Source organism: Rhinoderma darwinii, chromosome 13 (assembly GCF_050947455.1).
Source record: "Rhinoderma darwinii isolate aRhiDar2 chromosome 13, aRhiDar2.hap1, whole genome shotgun sequence".
Lineage (NCBI taxonomy): Eukaryota > Metazoa > Chordata > Amphibia > Anura > Rhinodermatidae > Rhinoderma > Rhinoderma darwinii.
The window spans coordinates 26,518,188-26,534,777 of NC_134699.1; the positions used below are offsets into that span (position 1 = coordinate 26,518,188).

Consider the following 16,590-nt stretch of genomic DNA (forward strand, 5'->3'; position numbering starts at 1 on the left):
GCCACTTGGATTGATGCCTCTCCACTCTTCCTCCGCTAAAAAACGGGCGTGTGAATAGCCCATAGACATGCATTCATTTTAATGCAGACGTGTGATGGCCGTTAAAAAAAACAAACAAAAAAACGTCCGTCAATCAGAAAGATAGGAAAATAAATAGTGACACAGGGTATGTACAGTCCTGCCCATTACATGCTGCACATGTTTGGGCAGGTGAAAGTTTCTCTTTAAACTTTTTACACAGGTAAAATAGGAAGAAAATCTGAATATTTTTTTCTCCTTTTTAACCAAATGTATGCCACAAAACAACCCTCTCTCATGCATAACAATACCGCATTAAGTGAACTTTATTCAAGTTGCAAGGTCACCATTTAAATTTTAGTGCCTCTCGCCCTTGGCTGGTGTCTGTGGAATTTTATAAACTGGTACAAAGCCACAGTGAACAAAACAATATTATGGTTAGATCAAATACAGGCAGAGGTGTCGAAAAAACAATCAGTGATGACCGTGAACTTGCGTGGATTTGGGGTAACATTCTGTGTGATATGGACACATTACTACATGGGCAGAGGATTTTCATTTTCTAAATGACCTGGCGCTATTCGCCACTGCATTGTGTGGTTAATAAACAACAAGAATAGAACATATGTATTTTTATTTTTTTCTTACAAAAGCAAAAAAAAGAACATGCAGATATACAGTGGTTAAAAGTCAGATATTCTTTGGAAGAAAAACAAGGCTTATAATGCACACTAGAGCATCAGAGAAGCACTGACAATTGTGCACTAATATATATATACACATACACACACACACATACATATGTGTTACATCCTTACGTTGTACGTTAAAATCATACAGAATAACCTTTTATTTACAAAAAACAAGCATAGGGATTTTGATAACCAAAGATTAAAGGGGTTGTCCACTACTGGACAACTGATGACCTATCCATGGGATAGGTCATCAGTACATGATCTGTGGAGGTCCGACACCCGGACCCTGCACCGTTCAGCCGTCTCCGAGCACCGGACGTACATGCCGGAAGAAGTTGGCTCCGGCAGCAGCTCTGCTCCTATTCAAGTGGATAGGAGCAGAGCTGCAGCTATGCAATGTTTGGAGCAAACCGCTTCCGGCTCCATACATCGCATAATGGGCCGTAACATCCGGTGACCGGAGGCAGCCAGATTGGGTTGACGGTGCGGGGTCCAGGTGTCGGACCCGCACCGATGATATACTGATGACCTATCCTGTGTTTAGGTCATCACTTGTTTAGTCATGGAAAAACACCTGTAAGAGGCTAAAGCATGTTATCCAGGTGTATGATACAAGCATTGCATAAATCTTAACCAGTACTACCAGTGTACTACATCGGGACTGTAGCAAAAATGCTATCCTTAGCTGTGATAATAAGTAAAAAACGGAGGTGAAAAAATAAAAAAAAAGTTTAATACAAAAAAGTACTGCTTGTATGACAGCAAAATTCCCTTGATCTGGGATCCGCAAAACAATAAAGGTACTGGATTATCCAACATTCCAGATTATTGGAGAAAATAAATTAAAACGGGTTTACCTCTTAGACATTTATGGCACATGCACAGGATATGCCATAAATCTCTGATAGATGCGGAGCCCAGAAGACCACCATTTATTAGGAGAACACCGTGAGGTTCTCTTCATTCAAGAAATTAAGGAAATAGCGGAGCAATCTAGGCTCTCCATTCATTTTTTTGCCCACATGTGGCAGCTTTGCCCAGCAAACAGGGTGCTGGAGTGCCCCACCTATTGGACATTTGGATATGCCATAAAAGTCTATAATTAGAAGCCACTTTGAGGGTAGAGAGGAAGACCTGCAGTCTAATGTGTCTTAGCTCAAACATTATAATTCTACGATAGAATATGCTGCAGATTATTAGACAGTTTGGATAAGACGACAAGTGCAGAACTACTATTGTGCCCAATTAAAGGAATTTTACAGCATACCCATTTTATATTTCTACCTCATATTATATGGCATTGAAACATTCCATAAATATTAAAAAAAACAAAAAAACCCTCTGGAATCATTAAAAAAAAAAAATTCCCATAAAATGTAACCCATTATCAACTGCAAACTGGTATTGTTCAGAGAAGGCAAAACCCAACAAAAATAAACCATTTATGAGGTATCAATCCGATACCGTGGGCCGGCGAGACCCAGATCTCTCCATTGTCATTTGCTATAGATATTGATACCATTCCTTACACTACTTTACCTTTCCTATGATATCCATTGGACATGATTGTTTCCCTGTGAATCTACAGTGGTAGATTCACTTTTTCTTTAAAAACTAAATTAAAAAGGAAGCCCATGGATGGTCGTGATATATAAATGACTACACTGGGGTAGTGGGAACCTATTTATTTTCTTCTGGTCTCGTTTTTTTTACTTTGCTCCATTTGGGCAACAATATAGTCAGTGATTCCTGAATAGCCAGAGTGCTTATTGGATACTATGCGAGTCAGAAATCCACCTGTCGGCCATAGTTCTGATGATGACTAAGGCTGTTGCTCACCCCCTGCTTCTTTTTTTCCCTATGCTTTACACTGCATGTTTGTCTATCAAATGTCATGTGCCGTTCTGCTTAATTTACAACAATATGTTAGATGAACAATGATTACATTCTAAAATTTTAAAAATAAATTAATTCTCAAGAACTCTGTACAATTATAATTACTTTATCTTTTTTGTCAGACGTATCAAAACAGCAGCATTTGAAAGGGGGATCTCTGTAAAGGTTTTTTTTTTACACAGGACGATTATCGGGCAGACGAGCGTTAATATATGTCACACAGGACGATATGCTGCCGACATGATGATAATGTATGGGGACGAGCGATGGGAGTAACGACCACTTGCCCCCATCCATAGCGCTCTGTGACAGGAGCAAACGAGCGCCGATCAACGATGTTTTATTGATCGGCGCTCGCTGCACCGGCCGCTTATCGGCCTGTGTAAAAGTGCCTTAAGTTCCTGCTTATACACAATCCAGGCGCACATGCAGAAAGGTTAAGTGCTTGTGTTCTATTAGAATTGGGAACCCCATACAATCATCAGTTTGGCTTACTTTACCCTTTAGGATTATATCGGTAGCTTCCTTATTTTTGCTATAATCCTTGTTTCAAGCTATTCTTAAACAGTAAAACAACCATATGTGCAATAAACGTCATAATATTGCATATATATATATTCATTTATATTGCGATGTTGTATGCCTGTTGAAACAAAGAGCTGCATTAGACATTGATATGAAACAGCGCTCCTAGTGGCAAGTTGTAAAAATTGCAGTTGCACATCTCAAGTGCATCGGTCACTTTCACAAACTGCGGCTGTGACTTTGAGAATGCCGTCAACCAATTTCTAAGGAAATACTGATATGAATGGGTTATTAAGCAGCTTTTGGCTCATTGTTTCTAGAAAGTGAGTACTGAATTTTAAGAATATTCATTGATACTTCACAAAGGAACTACCTATACATAGTGACACAGGTATACATAGCCCACAAAACACATCATCCTAACTAGTGCTTCTATAGTAATGATTACACCTTTCTGGTGTATACGAATACAGGCTACAGCCATCAAAGTTAAATCTTGTACAGTAAATTATATTATGGATCTTACTTCAAACATGTTTAGAAAAGATAGGAAAAGCACAATAAAAAAATGGAAAAGACGTTCGATATAAAACACTCTTCTGGAGAATCAAGTTGGAGCTCTAACTAAAACGGAAGTCGATAATGTTCCAAAAAGTATGAACTACTTTACGTAAGGTATAAACACTTTGGTAAAAACATGAACATATCAGTATATGAAATGTAGAGAACTAGAATGCAGGTTTTAAATAGAACTTATATACAGTAAGGTGAAATTGGGAAAATACATTTAGACACTCAGGTGTTCATCTCTTTAAGGTCTCACACAATTGCAGAAAATAATGTATGGAAATGTAGTTATGAAGGTTTTCAATAAAGGGGAACTTTGGAGTATCATGTGGGGTCCACTGGCCTCATGTAGTCCTTTTTTTGGAATGGCAACCATTAGCCTGTATAGAAAGTCACAGGAATTGCTTTCTAATGTACCAAGTATTACATTGATTGGTAATTGATTTAAAAATGACGCACCCCTCGTATTTGTTATTCTCCAGGATATCGGTTTTAACCCTGTGTTTTCCAGTAACTGTTGTAATCACACGGTGACTACTACTTCATAAATTATGGGTTTCCCACCTGCCTTCCGAGACAAAAGGACTCTTGTTCCCTGGTGTTTTCAAAGTAGTGAATTGCACTAGAAAAATCAAATTCACTAAGTACCGGGCCATCGATGGCAATTTTAAGAACATCGCTAAGGTCACCAGCCATTCTTCCTTGATGGCAACTCGGCTTCTGTAGCTCCTTCACCTTACTGATTTTTTCAAAGAGTACAGATCCAATTGGCATGACTAAAGCAACAGCAGCTAAGACAGTGAAGTCTGGAAAAAGCTCATGCATCTCAGAGTTGGAGTGGACCAGTTTCACACAAAGATCTCGAAAACTCAAGTGGCTAAGGCTGAACACAATACGCTTGAAGAGGGCAAAGTCATTTGATGCTCTCTCAGGAACCAAAACATGAGAGAAATACTGTAGGAGGTGCCGTAGTTCCATTTCTCCATAGGAACCGATATCATCCAGGGAGGATGGGTAACTCTTTGGATCGAAGACAATGGAAAAAGATCTGACTACTTTAAGTACGCTGCTAGGAAATCGGTCCTGCAGGCTCTTGCACACATTTTCAAGACAGGCTTCTTTTATAAGGTCAAAGTCTTTCAACTGGACTTTGGAGCAGTCAACTAATTCTACTCCTTTGTAGTAGAACCTGCTCTCATTGTCTTCATCAGGATGTTCATTCAACTCGTTGAGGAACTCTTGAAAGTTCTGCCCATTTGTAGATTTCTGAGCCTGCAAAGTGGCATGCGATGCCGTAACTATTGGATTTATCATAGATATATCGAGATCCTCAATCTGGAAGAACTGGTTGAGTTTTTGGAAGATGGGAAGTACATCAAGTAAAACCTTGGTAAAAGCCACAAACCAGAACTTTTTTAGCTCCAGACACAGTCCACTGGCTATAGGAGACTTGGCAGATTCACTTTCAAGTAAAAGAACAAGAGTTGGCCAAGAAGAGTCAATGGTTTCAACAGCTGGCAAGATGGATATCCAATGTACTGTTCTTGCGAAATTTAAGTCTATGCCACAGATGTTGAGAATATTATGCAACTCATGAAAGCTTTGACTTTCCCCATTTTTATTGCCATACAGTCTATATACTGCATCTATAATACTTTCATACATTCTTGCATATTCAACACTGGTAAAACTTTCAGTTGGAAGCAAAGACCTTCTGTGTGATATACTGTGGAAATCCAAAACAAGTGGACAAGGAGATTTCAGCTTCTCACCAACACCATTTTGCCTATCTAACATTAGTGATGCACCATCAGAACTTAACCATGCTACTTTCTTAGGTGGGACATGGAAATCATTTAATAGGTCTTTCACTTTGTCTAAAACAGAGCTGGCATCCCCTGAACACAACTCAAACTTTCCCAGGAATGTGATGAACAGTTGTCCATCACATGGTGAAGTGGATGTAGTGAACACTACGAGATTTCGTTGTTCTGGGATATCCATGGTCTCATCAAACACAAGCCCAATGAACGGAGAGTCTTTCAATCTCTTTCGATCTTCACTGTGCAGTACTTTAACAATGGCTGCCTGAATTGATCAAACACAAGAGTATGTCAATCTTTATCTCTTACATAATTCCAGGATACATTTTTAGCAACTACACCCAAAACAACACATACCGGCCTTTGTGTAATTACTAGGTTCGGTATAATAAGATTTTTCTAGGACTACACGGAGATATTATCATTCGAATTAAAGGGGGTTGCCTCAAAGACAACCCTTTTCCATATACTCTATTAGGACATTTGGACAGAAGACTGTAAAAGACTCTATGAGCCAGAGCCACTAAGTATCATCGGCTCGCGATCAGGCAGACCCATCCCACCATGTAATTCATCTCTTCTACATTGGGTGATATGGGCTGCGGGGCACAACTTCCAGGTTTTAAAAGGTTTCATCAGGCCAACTTCATTTTAGAAAGGGGTTGATTTAATGGACCAGAACCAATCTGATCATATATCTATATAATATATACACATACAAAAAAACATTCCGAAATACTATGGCTGAATGAATACAAGAAACACTGTCTACAGTCACTAATATAGGGAGTGCATTTCAAAGTGATTTTTAATAAACGCCAATTGAAAACAAAACATTAGACACTATACCGTTTTCTGTAATCTTACGACAAAAAAAAAAAAAAAAGTTGATTTTCTTTTTCGCTTTTTCTCTATTGACAACAATCAACATTATACTTGACCTATTTCAAGTCACACAGACAGCGGAGAAGCGTCGAGGCTCAGATCTTTGCCTTGTTCTCTTTCCCATTACTGGGCATGCAAATCTCCAGCTGGCAGCCAGATTTAACTGGGCTCAGACAATGCCTCATGGCATCTGTACAATTGTATTTCATTTTGGTAGAAGTGATTTTGCTACAGAAAAAAAAAACTGTAGGGGATGATGTGTGCCATGGCTTGAGGAGGCTTAGTGAACTGGGCAGTGATTAATTAAAGGCTATGGCCATTCCAAGATTTTTTTTTTCCTTTATATAAAAAGGGCAAATATCCAAAACCCAGTGACCTTTAAATTTGCCCTTCATTTTTATTGCATTACTGTGTCTTTCAGATATCTCTTGCCTAAAATATATCAGAGCAGAGGGGAGCTGGGCTCCTGTACAAGACAGAACCTTAACCATTAATTCAATAATGACTTAGATGACTGGACCATAATAATAACAATACGTGTCTGTTCACACTAGCATCCTGGTTTGTACTTATAATAGAGCCGCAATCTTTTTTCTTTAATACAACTTTGAAGGACCAGGCACAGCCGTGCACTATACGAACAGCCATAATGATTTCCACAGGAACTGTGTAATTCTTTATTCCACCTGTGGTGGTGCTGCAGGGGAAATAAACACTTGCTGACGAACTTCCGCAAAGATATTTGATAGGAGTCCCAGCAGCGGCACACCTGGTGATCAGCTCATTATTGGCAGGCCCCCCTAACAAAAAATGTTTTTCTAAAGTGGTCAACCCTTTTTTTTGGCACTGGTCAGCCATGGCAACTACAAAAAGAACATGGGGTATATTCTGATGGGGTGGCATTGCCACTCAGTTTGTGGTTTGTCAACATGAGGGATAAAAGTACTAAAGTGGACAGGTTTGCTCAAAACTATCATTTACCTTACAAAGGGTGGAGAAAAACAAAAAACACTTCCAGTTTTGCTGGAAGGAGCACATTTTGTGCAAATTTTGCAGGTGTTTTAAGCCAAAACAAGTAACAGAACCAAAACAGAAGAGACATAAAGCAAAGCCTTAGGCCTTATTCACACGAACGTGTTATGCGTGCGTGATTTTCACGCGCGTCGCACGGACCTATGTTAGTGAATGGGGCCGTTCAGACTGTCAGTGATTTTCATGCAGCATATGTGTGCTGCGTAAAACTCACGACATGTCCTATACTTGCCCGTGTTTCGCGCAGCACGCACCCATTGAAGTCAATGGGTGCGTGCAAATCACGCACGGCACACAGAAGCACTTCCAGGTGATGCGCGCTACAGTAGTAAAATAAATGATTGAAAACAGAAAAGCACGAGGTGTCATAATGATGCCGGCTGCCCGAAAATCACGCAGCCACGCACCATATGCTGATGCCACACGGACCTTTTGCGCGCACAAAACGGACACGTCCGTGTGAATAAGGCCTTAAAGTGTCTCCTCTTCTAGATCCAATTCTGGTTTAAAAAAAAATCTAAATTTGCACCATGTGAACAACTACCCTGTTGAAACAAACAAAATATACCTCCTTATATTAGGGCTCACAGTACTTGAGATTCGTCCTTTAGAGACTAGTAATAAATTCTGCAGACTGCCTTTTTATGGTGCTATTCTTTATGACTATCCATAGGGAGCTAATTTATAACCCGCAAGCTGTGATAAATGGCAGATCAAGATTGCATTTCATTTATCACAACATTTAAGGTAAGAATCTTACAACAGCGGCTTCACCCTAAAAGCATTTTCAGGAATCTCCTTAAAATAGAAAGCCTTATTCGCTATAAGGTGTGAACGGCAGTAATGAATATTAACCAGCAAAGCCCAATTGGAAATTACCATAATGTGACATGTCGGATTGGGAAATGCTGCAAACTTGTGCTACTTGTACTTACATCAATTCTAAATGGGGTTTTCCTCTTTTACAAATTTTTTATTTTTTTTTCGCACTGTCCTACTTATATTTATCTGTGGTGGACATAAAATAACCTTTTCACTTGCATTACTGGAGTATTGTTTGCAGAATCCTCGGCGTGTGAACGTGGCCTAAAGTGCTGCATTTCATTAAAGGGTAAGGGGGGATTCACACGAGCGTGTATTCGGTCCGTGCGGGCCGCGTGGTTTTCACGCGGCACGCATGGACCAATACAAGTCTATGGGGCAGTACAGACAGTCCGTGCTTTTTGCGCAGCGTTTGTCTGCTGCGCAAAAAGCGCGACAGGTTCAATAACTCTGCGTATTTCGCGCATCACGCACCCATTGAAGTCAATGGGTGCGAGAAAATCACGCGCACCACACGGAAGCACTTCCGTGGGACGAGCGTGATTCGCGCAACAGCAGTGAAAAGGATGAATGAAAACCGAAAAGCACCACGTGCTTTTCTGTTTCCGAACATCCAAACGGAGTGTCTTTGCGATGAGCGAAGCCGGACAAGCGTACCGAACTTCACCGGGTTCGGCCAAACTCGTTTTGGCCGATCCCGGCAAAAAAATTATCGGTACGCGACGTCAGGAGATAGTCACTGTCCATGGTGCTGAAAGAGTTAAACTGTTTCAGCACCATGGACAGTGACTTGCGATCCCAAAATACATTAACCTGTAAAAAAAAACGAAGTTCTAACTTACCGATTACTCCTGTCTCCTTCCTGCAGTCCGACCTCCCGGGATGACACTTCAGTTCAAGTGACAGCTCCAGCCAATCACAGGCCAAGCACAGGCTGCAGCCAATCACAGGCTGCAGCGGTCACTTGGACTGCTGCGTCATCCAGGGAGGTGGGGCCCGATGTCAAGAGAGGCGCGTCACCAAGGACGCGTCACCAAGGACGCGTCACCAAGGCAACGGCCGGGAAGTTCTCGGTAAGTAGGAACTTTATCTTTTTTTTTTACAGGTTTTTCGCTGTTGTGTTCGGCATTCACTGTCGAGGGTGCTGAAAGATTTAGCTCTTTCAGCACCTTGGACAGTGACGGGCGTTGACAAGCCTCATCTCTATGATGCCGGCTGCGCGAAAATCACGCAGCCGCGCATCAGACACGCATGACACACGCAGCTGTCAAATGGTTTTTGCGCTCGCAAAACGCTGCGTTGTTTGCGCGCGCAAAAACGCAACGTTCGTGTGAATCTCCCCTAAGTCTAGCCTTGCAACCAATATTTTATGAACAATGATTTGATTTAAAAAAAATTCTGCTGTTTTGTGTCTACAGTTACTATGCAGACTTAAGTGTCTCCATGGTTACAGACACCAAACAAACCCTATGTAATCTGATTCTGCATTCATGCGTCAAGGCCCTTTTACACAGGCAAATGATCAGGGAAACGAGCATTCATATGAACTCACTCCCGATCATTGCCCTGTGTAAACAAGGAAACGAACAGCCAATGAACAACCAAAGGCTCATTCATCGGCTGATCGCATCGTTTATGCGGCCAATAAAATGGTCGATAGTCAGCAGCACATATAGATATGTATGGGGATAAACGATTGTAACAACGATCGCTCGTCCCCATACATAAACGATCATTGCGCATTGTGAAAGGAGCAAACGAATACCAATTGGCAAGCTGTCTCGCCAATTGGCGCTCATTCTTATGGCCCAAATCGGGATGTAAAAGAACCCTTAGGCCGGGTTCCTTGGGACGGAAACGCTGCGTAAAAATCATGCAGAATGTCCGACTTAGAACCCGCAGGGCATGCCATCCGAAAAATCTCACCACATTGTGGTGCGATTTTTTGGACGGAAATTCCATTATGTTAGAAAGCCGTTCATACTTATCCCCTCCCTCCTCCGACGTCCGCTCCGGCCTCCCTGGTTGACGTTGCAGGCCATGTGACGCTTCAGCCTGTGATTGGGTGCAGCACTCACATGGGATACGACATCATCCCTGGAGGCCAGACAGCAAGAAGAAGGGCATTCTGGCCTGGGTATGATTTTTTTTCTTTCTTCCGGCGCTGCAATTTTTGCAGCGTAAACGCTGCGTCTATACCACATAAGTCGCAACGCTTGGATTTCTGTTGCGGGTTTTGCATCCCCCTAGAATTCAAGTGGGAAAACCCGCAACGGAAAATCAGCAAAAATGCAGCATAAATGGACATGGAATTAAATTCCGCACCGCAGGTCAAGTTATTACCGTTTATGCCGCGGTATTTTTCCGCAGTGTGGACATGAAATTTACTAAATCTCATCCATTTTGCTGCTACTGTAAACACTTCGGAATTTCCACACAAAATTCTGCAGCGTTTACGCTATGTGGGAACCCGGCCAAACTCTCACCTGCCCCCTCTACTGTCTGTAGGTCAGCAACAAGATTGGCCAGAGGGAGTGAAGTATAACATGACTGCAGAATGACTACATGCAGGTTTGTTTGTAGTCTGTAACCATGGAGACACATAGGTCAGTATAGGACTATGGCCACAAAACGGTAGACTATTTAATCCAGATTATTTATAATGTTAGCATATTTTTCGTTTATGATGCATTGGAGAAAGAAAAAAGAATTGTTGCATAGATGGAATAATTCAGGGGCAAAAAGATGCAGCTAGTATGGGCAGTCACGTTGGGCATCTATAGAGGGTCCTCTTACACATCTCGTTGATCGGCACTCGTTTGTCTCGATCACAAGAAGCTAGTATGGGGGCGAGGGCTCATTACTCCAATCGCTCGTCCCCATCCATCATCATCATGTTGGCAGCGTCTCCCTGCTTACACAGGGAGATGTCCTGCTGTCAACGATAATATTTTCCATTTTTAAAACGATACGATCAGCAGATGAACAAGCGTTTGCTCCTTCATCTGCTGATCTCTGCCCGGTTTACACAGGGCAATTATTGGCAACGAGCGTTCTATGAACACGCATTTGTCCGAGAATTGGCCAGTGTAAAAGGGCCTTTACCCAGGCCAGGAGTAGCTTAAAATTGACACCTTGCCAAATAGAACCATGGTTCCGCACCACGGAAAAAGCATTGGGGGTTGTTTTTAACTAGAAGCAAAATGCATGCCTTTCCACGGACATGCTTCATACTTGATCTTACAATGTGTTTTTAGAAAATGGAGACATTATAAGAATTCTCCAATAATCTGACAAATGAGACTGTAGTCTTCTACTATGCTGAAGCGGACTGTACACACCTGCATTTGTCTTACACTGCTTGGATGGTAATATTCATTTTGCTCGGAAGACAACAAAGCCTCACAAAGATTAAATTTCTGCAGCTCCAGCAGAGATGGAAGTTTCCCACTGGAGATACCATCCTTTGCCATGGTGTAGACAGTGGTCAGAATAGCTATCTTAGATGGATCCATCTCCGCTTTGATGACGGACTTCATCTCATGGTGAAACTGCATTTCCATGGCTAGCTGCTCACTATTCACAGCAAGCGCCTGCCTATGGGCACCGGACGTCACATGACGCAATAGTGCATGTCTCTGAAAATTGTCGGTCCCCACAGTGAAGGCGTTCTCGGCTTTGCCATGCTTGTTCTTCACAAGAGCCTGTCGACACTCCATACAAAACATCAGCTTTCGTTCATAGTCAAACTCCAACCACGTGAACTCTTCCTTCCAGTGCTCGTTGAAATACCGCTTACATTTCTTATTGGAGTTTGAAGTCTCCCCTGCTGGCTTTTTTCCAGGGGTCACCATGCTCCCGCCGCTGCCCATGGTGAAATCAAATATTAAGGGAGGGTTGATGTTGTCCATGCTGCATTACACTGAGCAAGGAGCTCAAGACTGGTGGACGAAAGAGACAAGGGGAAAGATATTAGGGATCGAGAATAACGGTCTCCCACAGCAAGTGTTGATGGACATTTTGATGTATATTACTTGCCTCTGCTTCAGGAAGGCCAACATTTGACTGCAATGCTGGTAACCTAAATACTACGGCTAATGTATACACATAGAGAAACATTCTTATGAATTCATAAGGATGTTGAGGCAAATCTCCCTGCAGACAATCCGGTTTTACAAAAAAACACAATGTAGTGTAAGGCCCTGTTCACACTGAGTTTTTGTGGTGCGGTTAACACGGAAATCGCATCGGAAAACCGCGCCACAAAACGGCCAAAATCACCTCCCATTGATTCCATGTGAGCGGGAAAAGAAGCCTTATGCCCTTTCTTCAGGTGTTTCCGTCTCTGACCTCCCATTTAAGGCACATTTTTCTGCCTGCAAACTCTGTGTGAACAGGGCCTGAGTCTAGTATATACCCTTGGACTACTACAGACCACCAACTATAAGCTGGCACTGTGATAACGACAAAGATAACTGAACGAAATATATATATGTATATATATATGTCCTTCAAGTGGACCTGTCACCTCTCCTGACATGTCGGTTTTAGAATTTGCATTTCTCATGTAATAGCAATCCTGGAGCATCTATTCTTAGAACGCTACGTTGTGCCGTTCCTCTGTTATCTCTCCTGGTGACACATAAATAAATTGACGAATGGGTGTAACTAGTTGGGGGGGGGGGGGGGGTGTCCTTACACAGTCTGACAATGTCCAATCAGTGCTGACAGAGTGAGTCTGTATGGACACACCCCTTTGACAAGGAGAATGGTAAAACCCAGTTGTCAATTTATTCATACATTTTCTAAGAGGAATAACAGAGGAACAGCACAATGTAGAGTTAGAAGAAAAACTGCTCCAGAATTGTTATTTCATGGGGAATACAAGTATTTACTAAAAATAGACACGTCAGGAGAGGCGACAGTTCCTCTTTAAAGGGAGTCCATAAGATTTTTGGCTAACAAACGACTGACACTGCTAGTTGGCGATAGGATAAAGGAATAGGAACACACCAGCGTTGACGATCGGGTAAAAAATAACTTTTATTCCGCTGTGCCTTTAGGGCCGGTGCCCTTACAGCATCTAGATCTCCAACCACTCCCCTCCCTAGTTGATTGACACCTCTACTTGTATGACACTGAAGACAAGCAGAGCCGTCAATCAACGCCAGAAGAGAGTGGTTGGTGCTCAGGAGACCTAATTTGCATGCGGCGAGTGGTGGAATAAAAGTAATTTTTTTAGCCTGATGCAGGCCCTAAGAGCTTCAATACCGGTATGTTCCTGCTCCTTTACCCTATTGCCAACTAGCAACGTCAGACGCTCGTTAGTCTGTGGATATGCCATAAACGTCTACGTTTAGAATAACCCTTCGGCTAAGTTCACACAGGGCGGATATTCGGCGTAAAGGTACACAGTCTATCCGCTCTGGCGGCCGGAGGGAATTCTGGATGGAAAAAAACGCACCAAATTGTGGTGCAGTTTTTCGGCCTGAACGTCTGCTGCGGAAAATTGCCCATACTACACATACTTTCCCTCTGCTGTCCTGCAGCCCGGCCTCCTGGGATGACATTTTATCCCATGTGACCGCTGCAGCCTGTGATTGGCTGCAGCAGTCACATGGGATGAAACATCATCCCAGGAGGCCGGCCTGGACAAAGAAGCACAGAATCCTGGGTAAGTATAAGATTATTTTTTTTCCTGAGTTGTGTTTTTTGTGGCAGAATCTCAGCTTTTCCGTGCAAAAAAACCGCCACGTCTGCTATTTGTTGCAGGTTTTTCCTCCCCATTAAATTCAAATGGTGAAAACCTGCAACACAAAAGCAGCGATTACGCAAATACAATTGACATGCTGCAGATTAAAAAATCCGCACCACAGGCCAATTTCTGAGTGTTTTTTTCTGCTTATCATTTACGCAGCGTGTGGATGAGATTTGTTCAATTCATCCGCTCTGCTGCTGCTGTATTATGCTGCAGATTTTCAACAACTAAATCCATTGCGGAAAAAAATCCTCAGTATTTACGCTACGTGTGAACTTACCCTTTAAGTAATTCAGTCAGCAAGTGCGGCTTTCCAGGACTGCGGCTACAGGGTCAATGCTGTTGTTTACATCCGGCGTACATACCGTTCAATGTACATAGTCCTTGGACACTGGATCTTTACAAACAGCATTGTCCCCGTGGCCACATCCAGGAGAATATAGTCTATGTGTCTACTATCCCAGTCTCCACTACGCTTTTTTTTACAATTTGAGCCTATACCGTGGCATACATCACAGCCTTCTACGATCCTCCCCACGCATACCTCTGACATCAGGCTGTAACCTGATGTGAACAGAGACTTATTACTGATAAAAACAGCAGAACCCCAGAAGGGAGACTGTGGCAATGTGAACAAAGCCTACGCAAATAAAACCTGACCCCCTCACCGTTTAACTGAAAAACAATATATTCTGGCTCAACGCCTTATCAAAATACCCGGACACTCGCAAAGTGTCGGAAACAAGGGGGTGTGGCTTGCATGTTGCACGCTGTGCGACACTTTTCCCCACGCTCAATAGCTGCACCATATTCATAAAGAAGCATGCTACAGTTACTTTATATATGCCAGGCAGTGCCCCTGTATGGGTACATTTGCCCCATTATGTTTACTTATGAGATGCAACAGTTATCAAGTAAAATATACATTGACCTCATAATGTCAGGAGAACTATGACCCTGCAGCTGTGGGTGTAGACAATGTGAGTGTAGACAATGTGAGTGTAGACAACGTGAGTGTAGACAATGTGAGTGTAGACAATTGCTGCACATACTCACCCTGCTGCCAGAGCTGATGCTGGAGGAAGTGTACAGGCTGCAGCAGATTACTGATCACTCCTCCAGCTTACACACAAAGATGACATGTCTCTGCCAGTCACAGGCTCCTCTACCGCCGCTGCCCAGCGGTCAACACCGGGAAAACAATGCTCTACAGGCGGCCGCAGGGAGACCCAGGGACATGGGAGCAGCCATGATGTGTGCGTCTGTTCTATGTGAACTCACTACTACTCTGCCGCATTGTCAGTGCTGCCCCCTAGTGTCCGGAGATGCGCGCGACTCTCCTCTACGTCCCTCAAACGTTAGTAAATAACATACTCCTAGCGAAATGTAGAATTTTGTGACTGAAGACTGGTTCACAACGAGGAGTTTACTGCGGTTTTTTTCGTGTTTTTTTTTTTTACACAACGCAACATCCAGATGATACATTTTTGAATATCCTATTCACACGTAGCGTTTTTTTCTATGGTGCTAAAAATTATCAGTTCTTACCCTTTTGCTTCACGATTTTTGGCCATTGAGGGGAAATGCAATGATACAATATTTCCCAAAATACATATGATTTCAGGAAAATCATTCATACTGTAGGAAATATTTAACCTTATGTGCCCGTTTCCTGAGGAGTGCCCCAGAATCTTGGATCCAGGGAGAATTATTAGGTCAATGACCACTTCTGAGTTCTAGAGGAGATGAATTGTAGGTGGATGTGCCCCTTTTTTCTCATTATAAACTAGGCAGATGTTCACACCTGGCAGATTTGTTGCAGAGGTTGGGGGAAAGAGCTATGGGCCAAACAAACTATTTTATCTGTATGACCAACTTTAAAAGAGTTATAGGAGATTTAAAAAAACAAAAACGTAAACTGAGCTGCAGTACCAAACATAACCACTGGACATGAGTGGAGCTGTTTCAGGAAAAAACACAATTTTTTTTAACAAAACCCATACAACCCCTTTAAATTAATCATACCCCTTATTATCATAAAGAGACACATTTAGAAAACCTAGTGCAAGAGAAAAGTAAAGCAGATGCCCTCAGCAGCCAATCCGAATTCAACTCTTATTTCTCAGAGGCCCTTTGGAAAATGTGAGCTGCAACTTGATTGGTAGCTTTGGGCAACTTCTCTCACCGCCTTGCATACGTTTTTATAAATCTCCATCCTTTGGCCACTTTAAAGGCTATGCACTAGTTTAAATGGTTGTTTATTAAATCATTTTGTTTTTGTGATTTTAAACACTTTTTGAATTGACTTTGTTTAAAAAAAAGTTTTATTTTTTATGATACAGCTTCTTTGTACCCTGTATACAAAGAAGCTGTTTCGTTCTCTCTCAGCCGATTCTGTCAGTTCAGCTGAACTGACGGCTCGGCCGAGAGCGTGTCCCGTGTGTCTCTGATGCACAGGATCCAGCTAATATCGATCACATCTAAATTGATCTGATGGAATCGGCTGAGAGAGAACGATACAGCTTCTATGTATACAGGATACATAGAAGCTGTATCGTAAAATGTCAAT

The 16,590-nt window shown here is 42.3% G+C and overlaps 2 protein-coding genes across 2 annotated transcripts in view; both read right to left on the reverse strand.

Annotated features, from left to right (window-relative positions):
- ZNF385C (zinc finger protein 385C) overlaps positions 1-16,590 on the reverse strand; it is a 180,227-nt gene that overhangs the window by 40,716 nt on the left and 122,921 nt on the right. The window lies entirely within an intron of this gene.
- Positions 688-15,286, reverse strand: C13H17orf113 (chromosome 13 C17orf113 homolog). Its single transcript, XM_075845273.1, is given in 4 exon segments — positions 688-4,282; positions 4,284-5,789; positions 11,605-12,204; positions 15,078-15,286. Coding segments are annotated over 3 exon segments (2,115 nt in total). The 5' UTR covers positions 12,175-12,204; positions 15,078-15,286; the 3' UTR covers positions 688-4,243.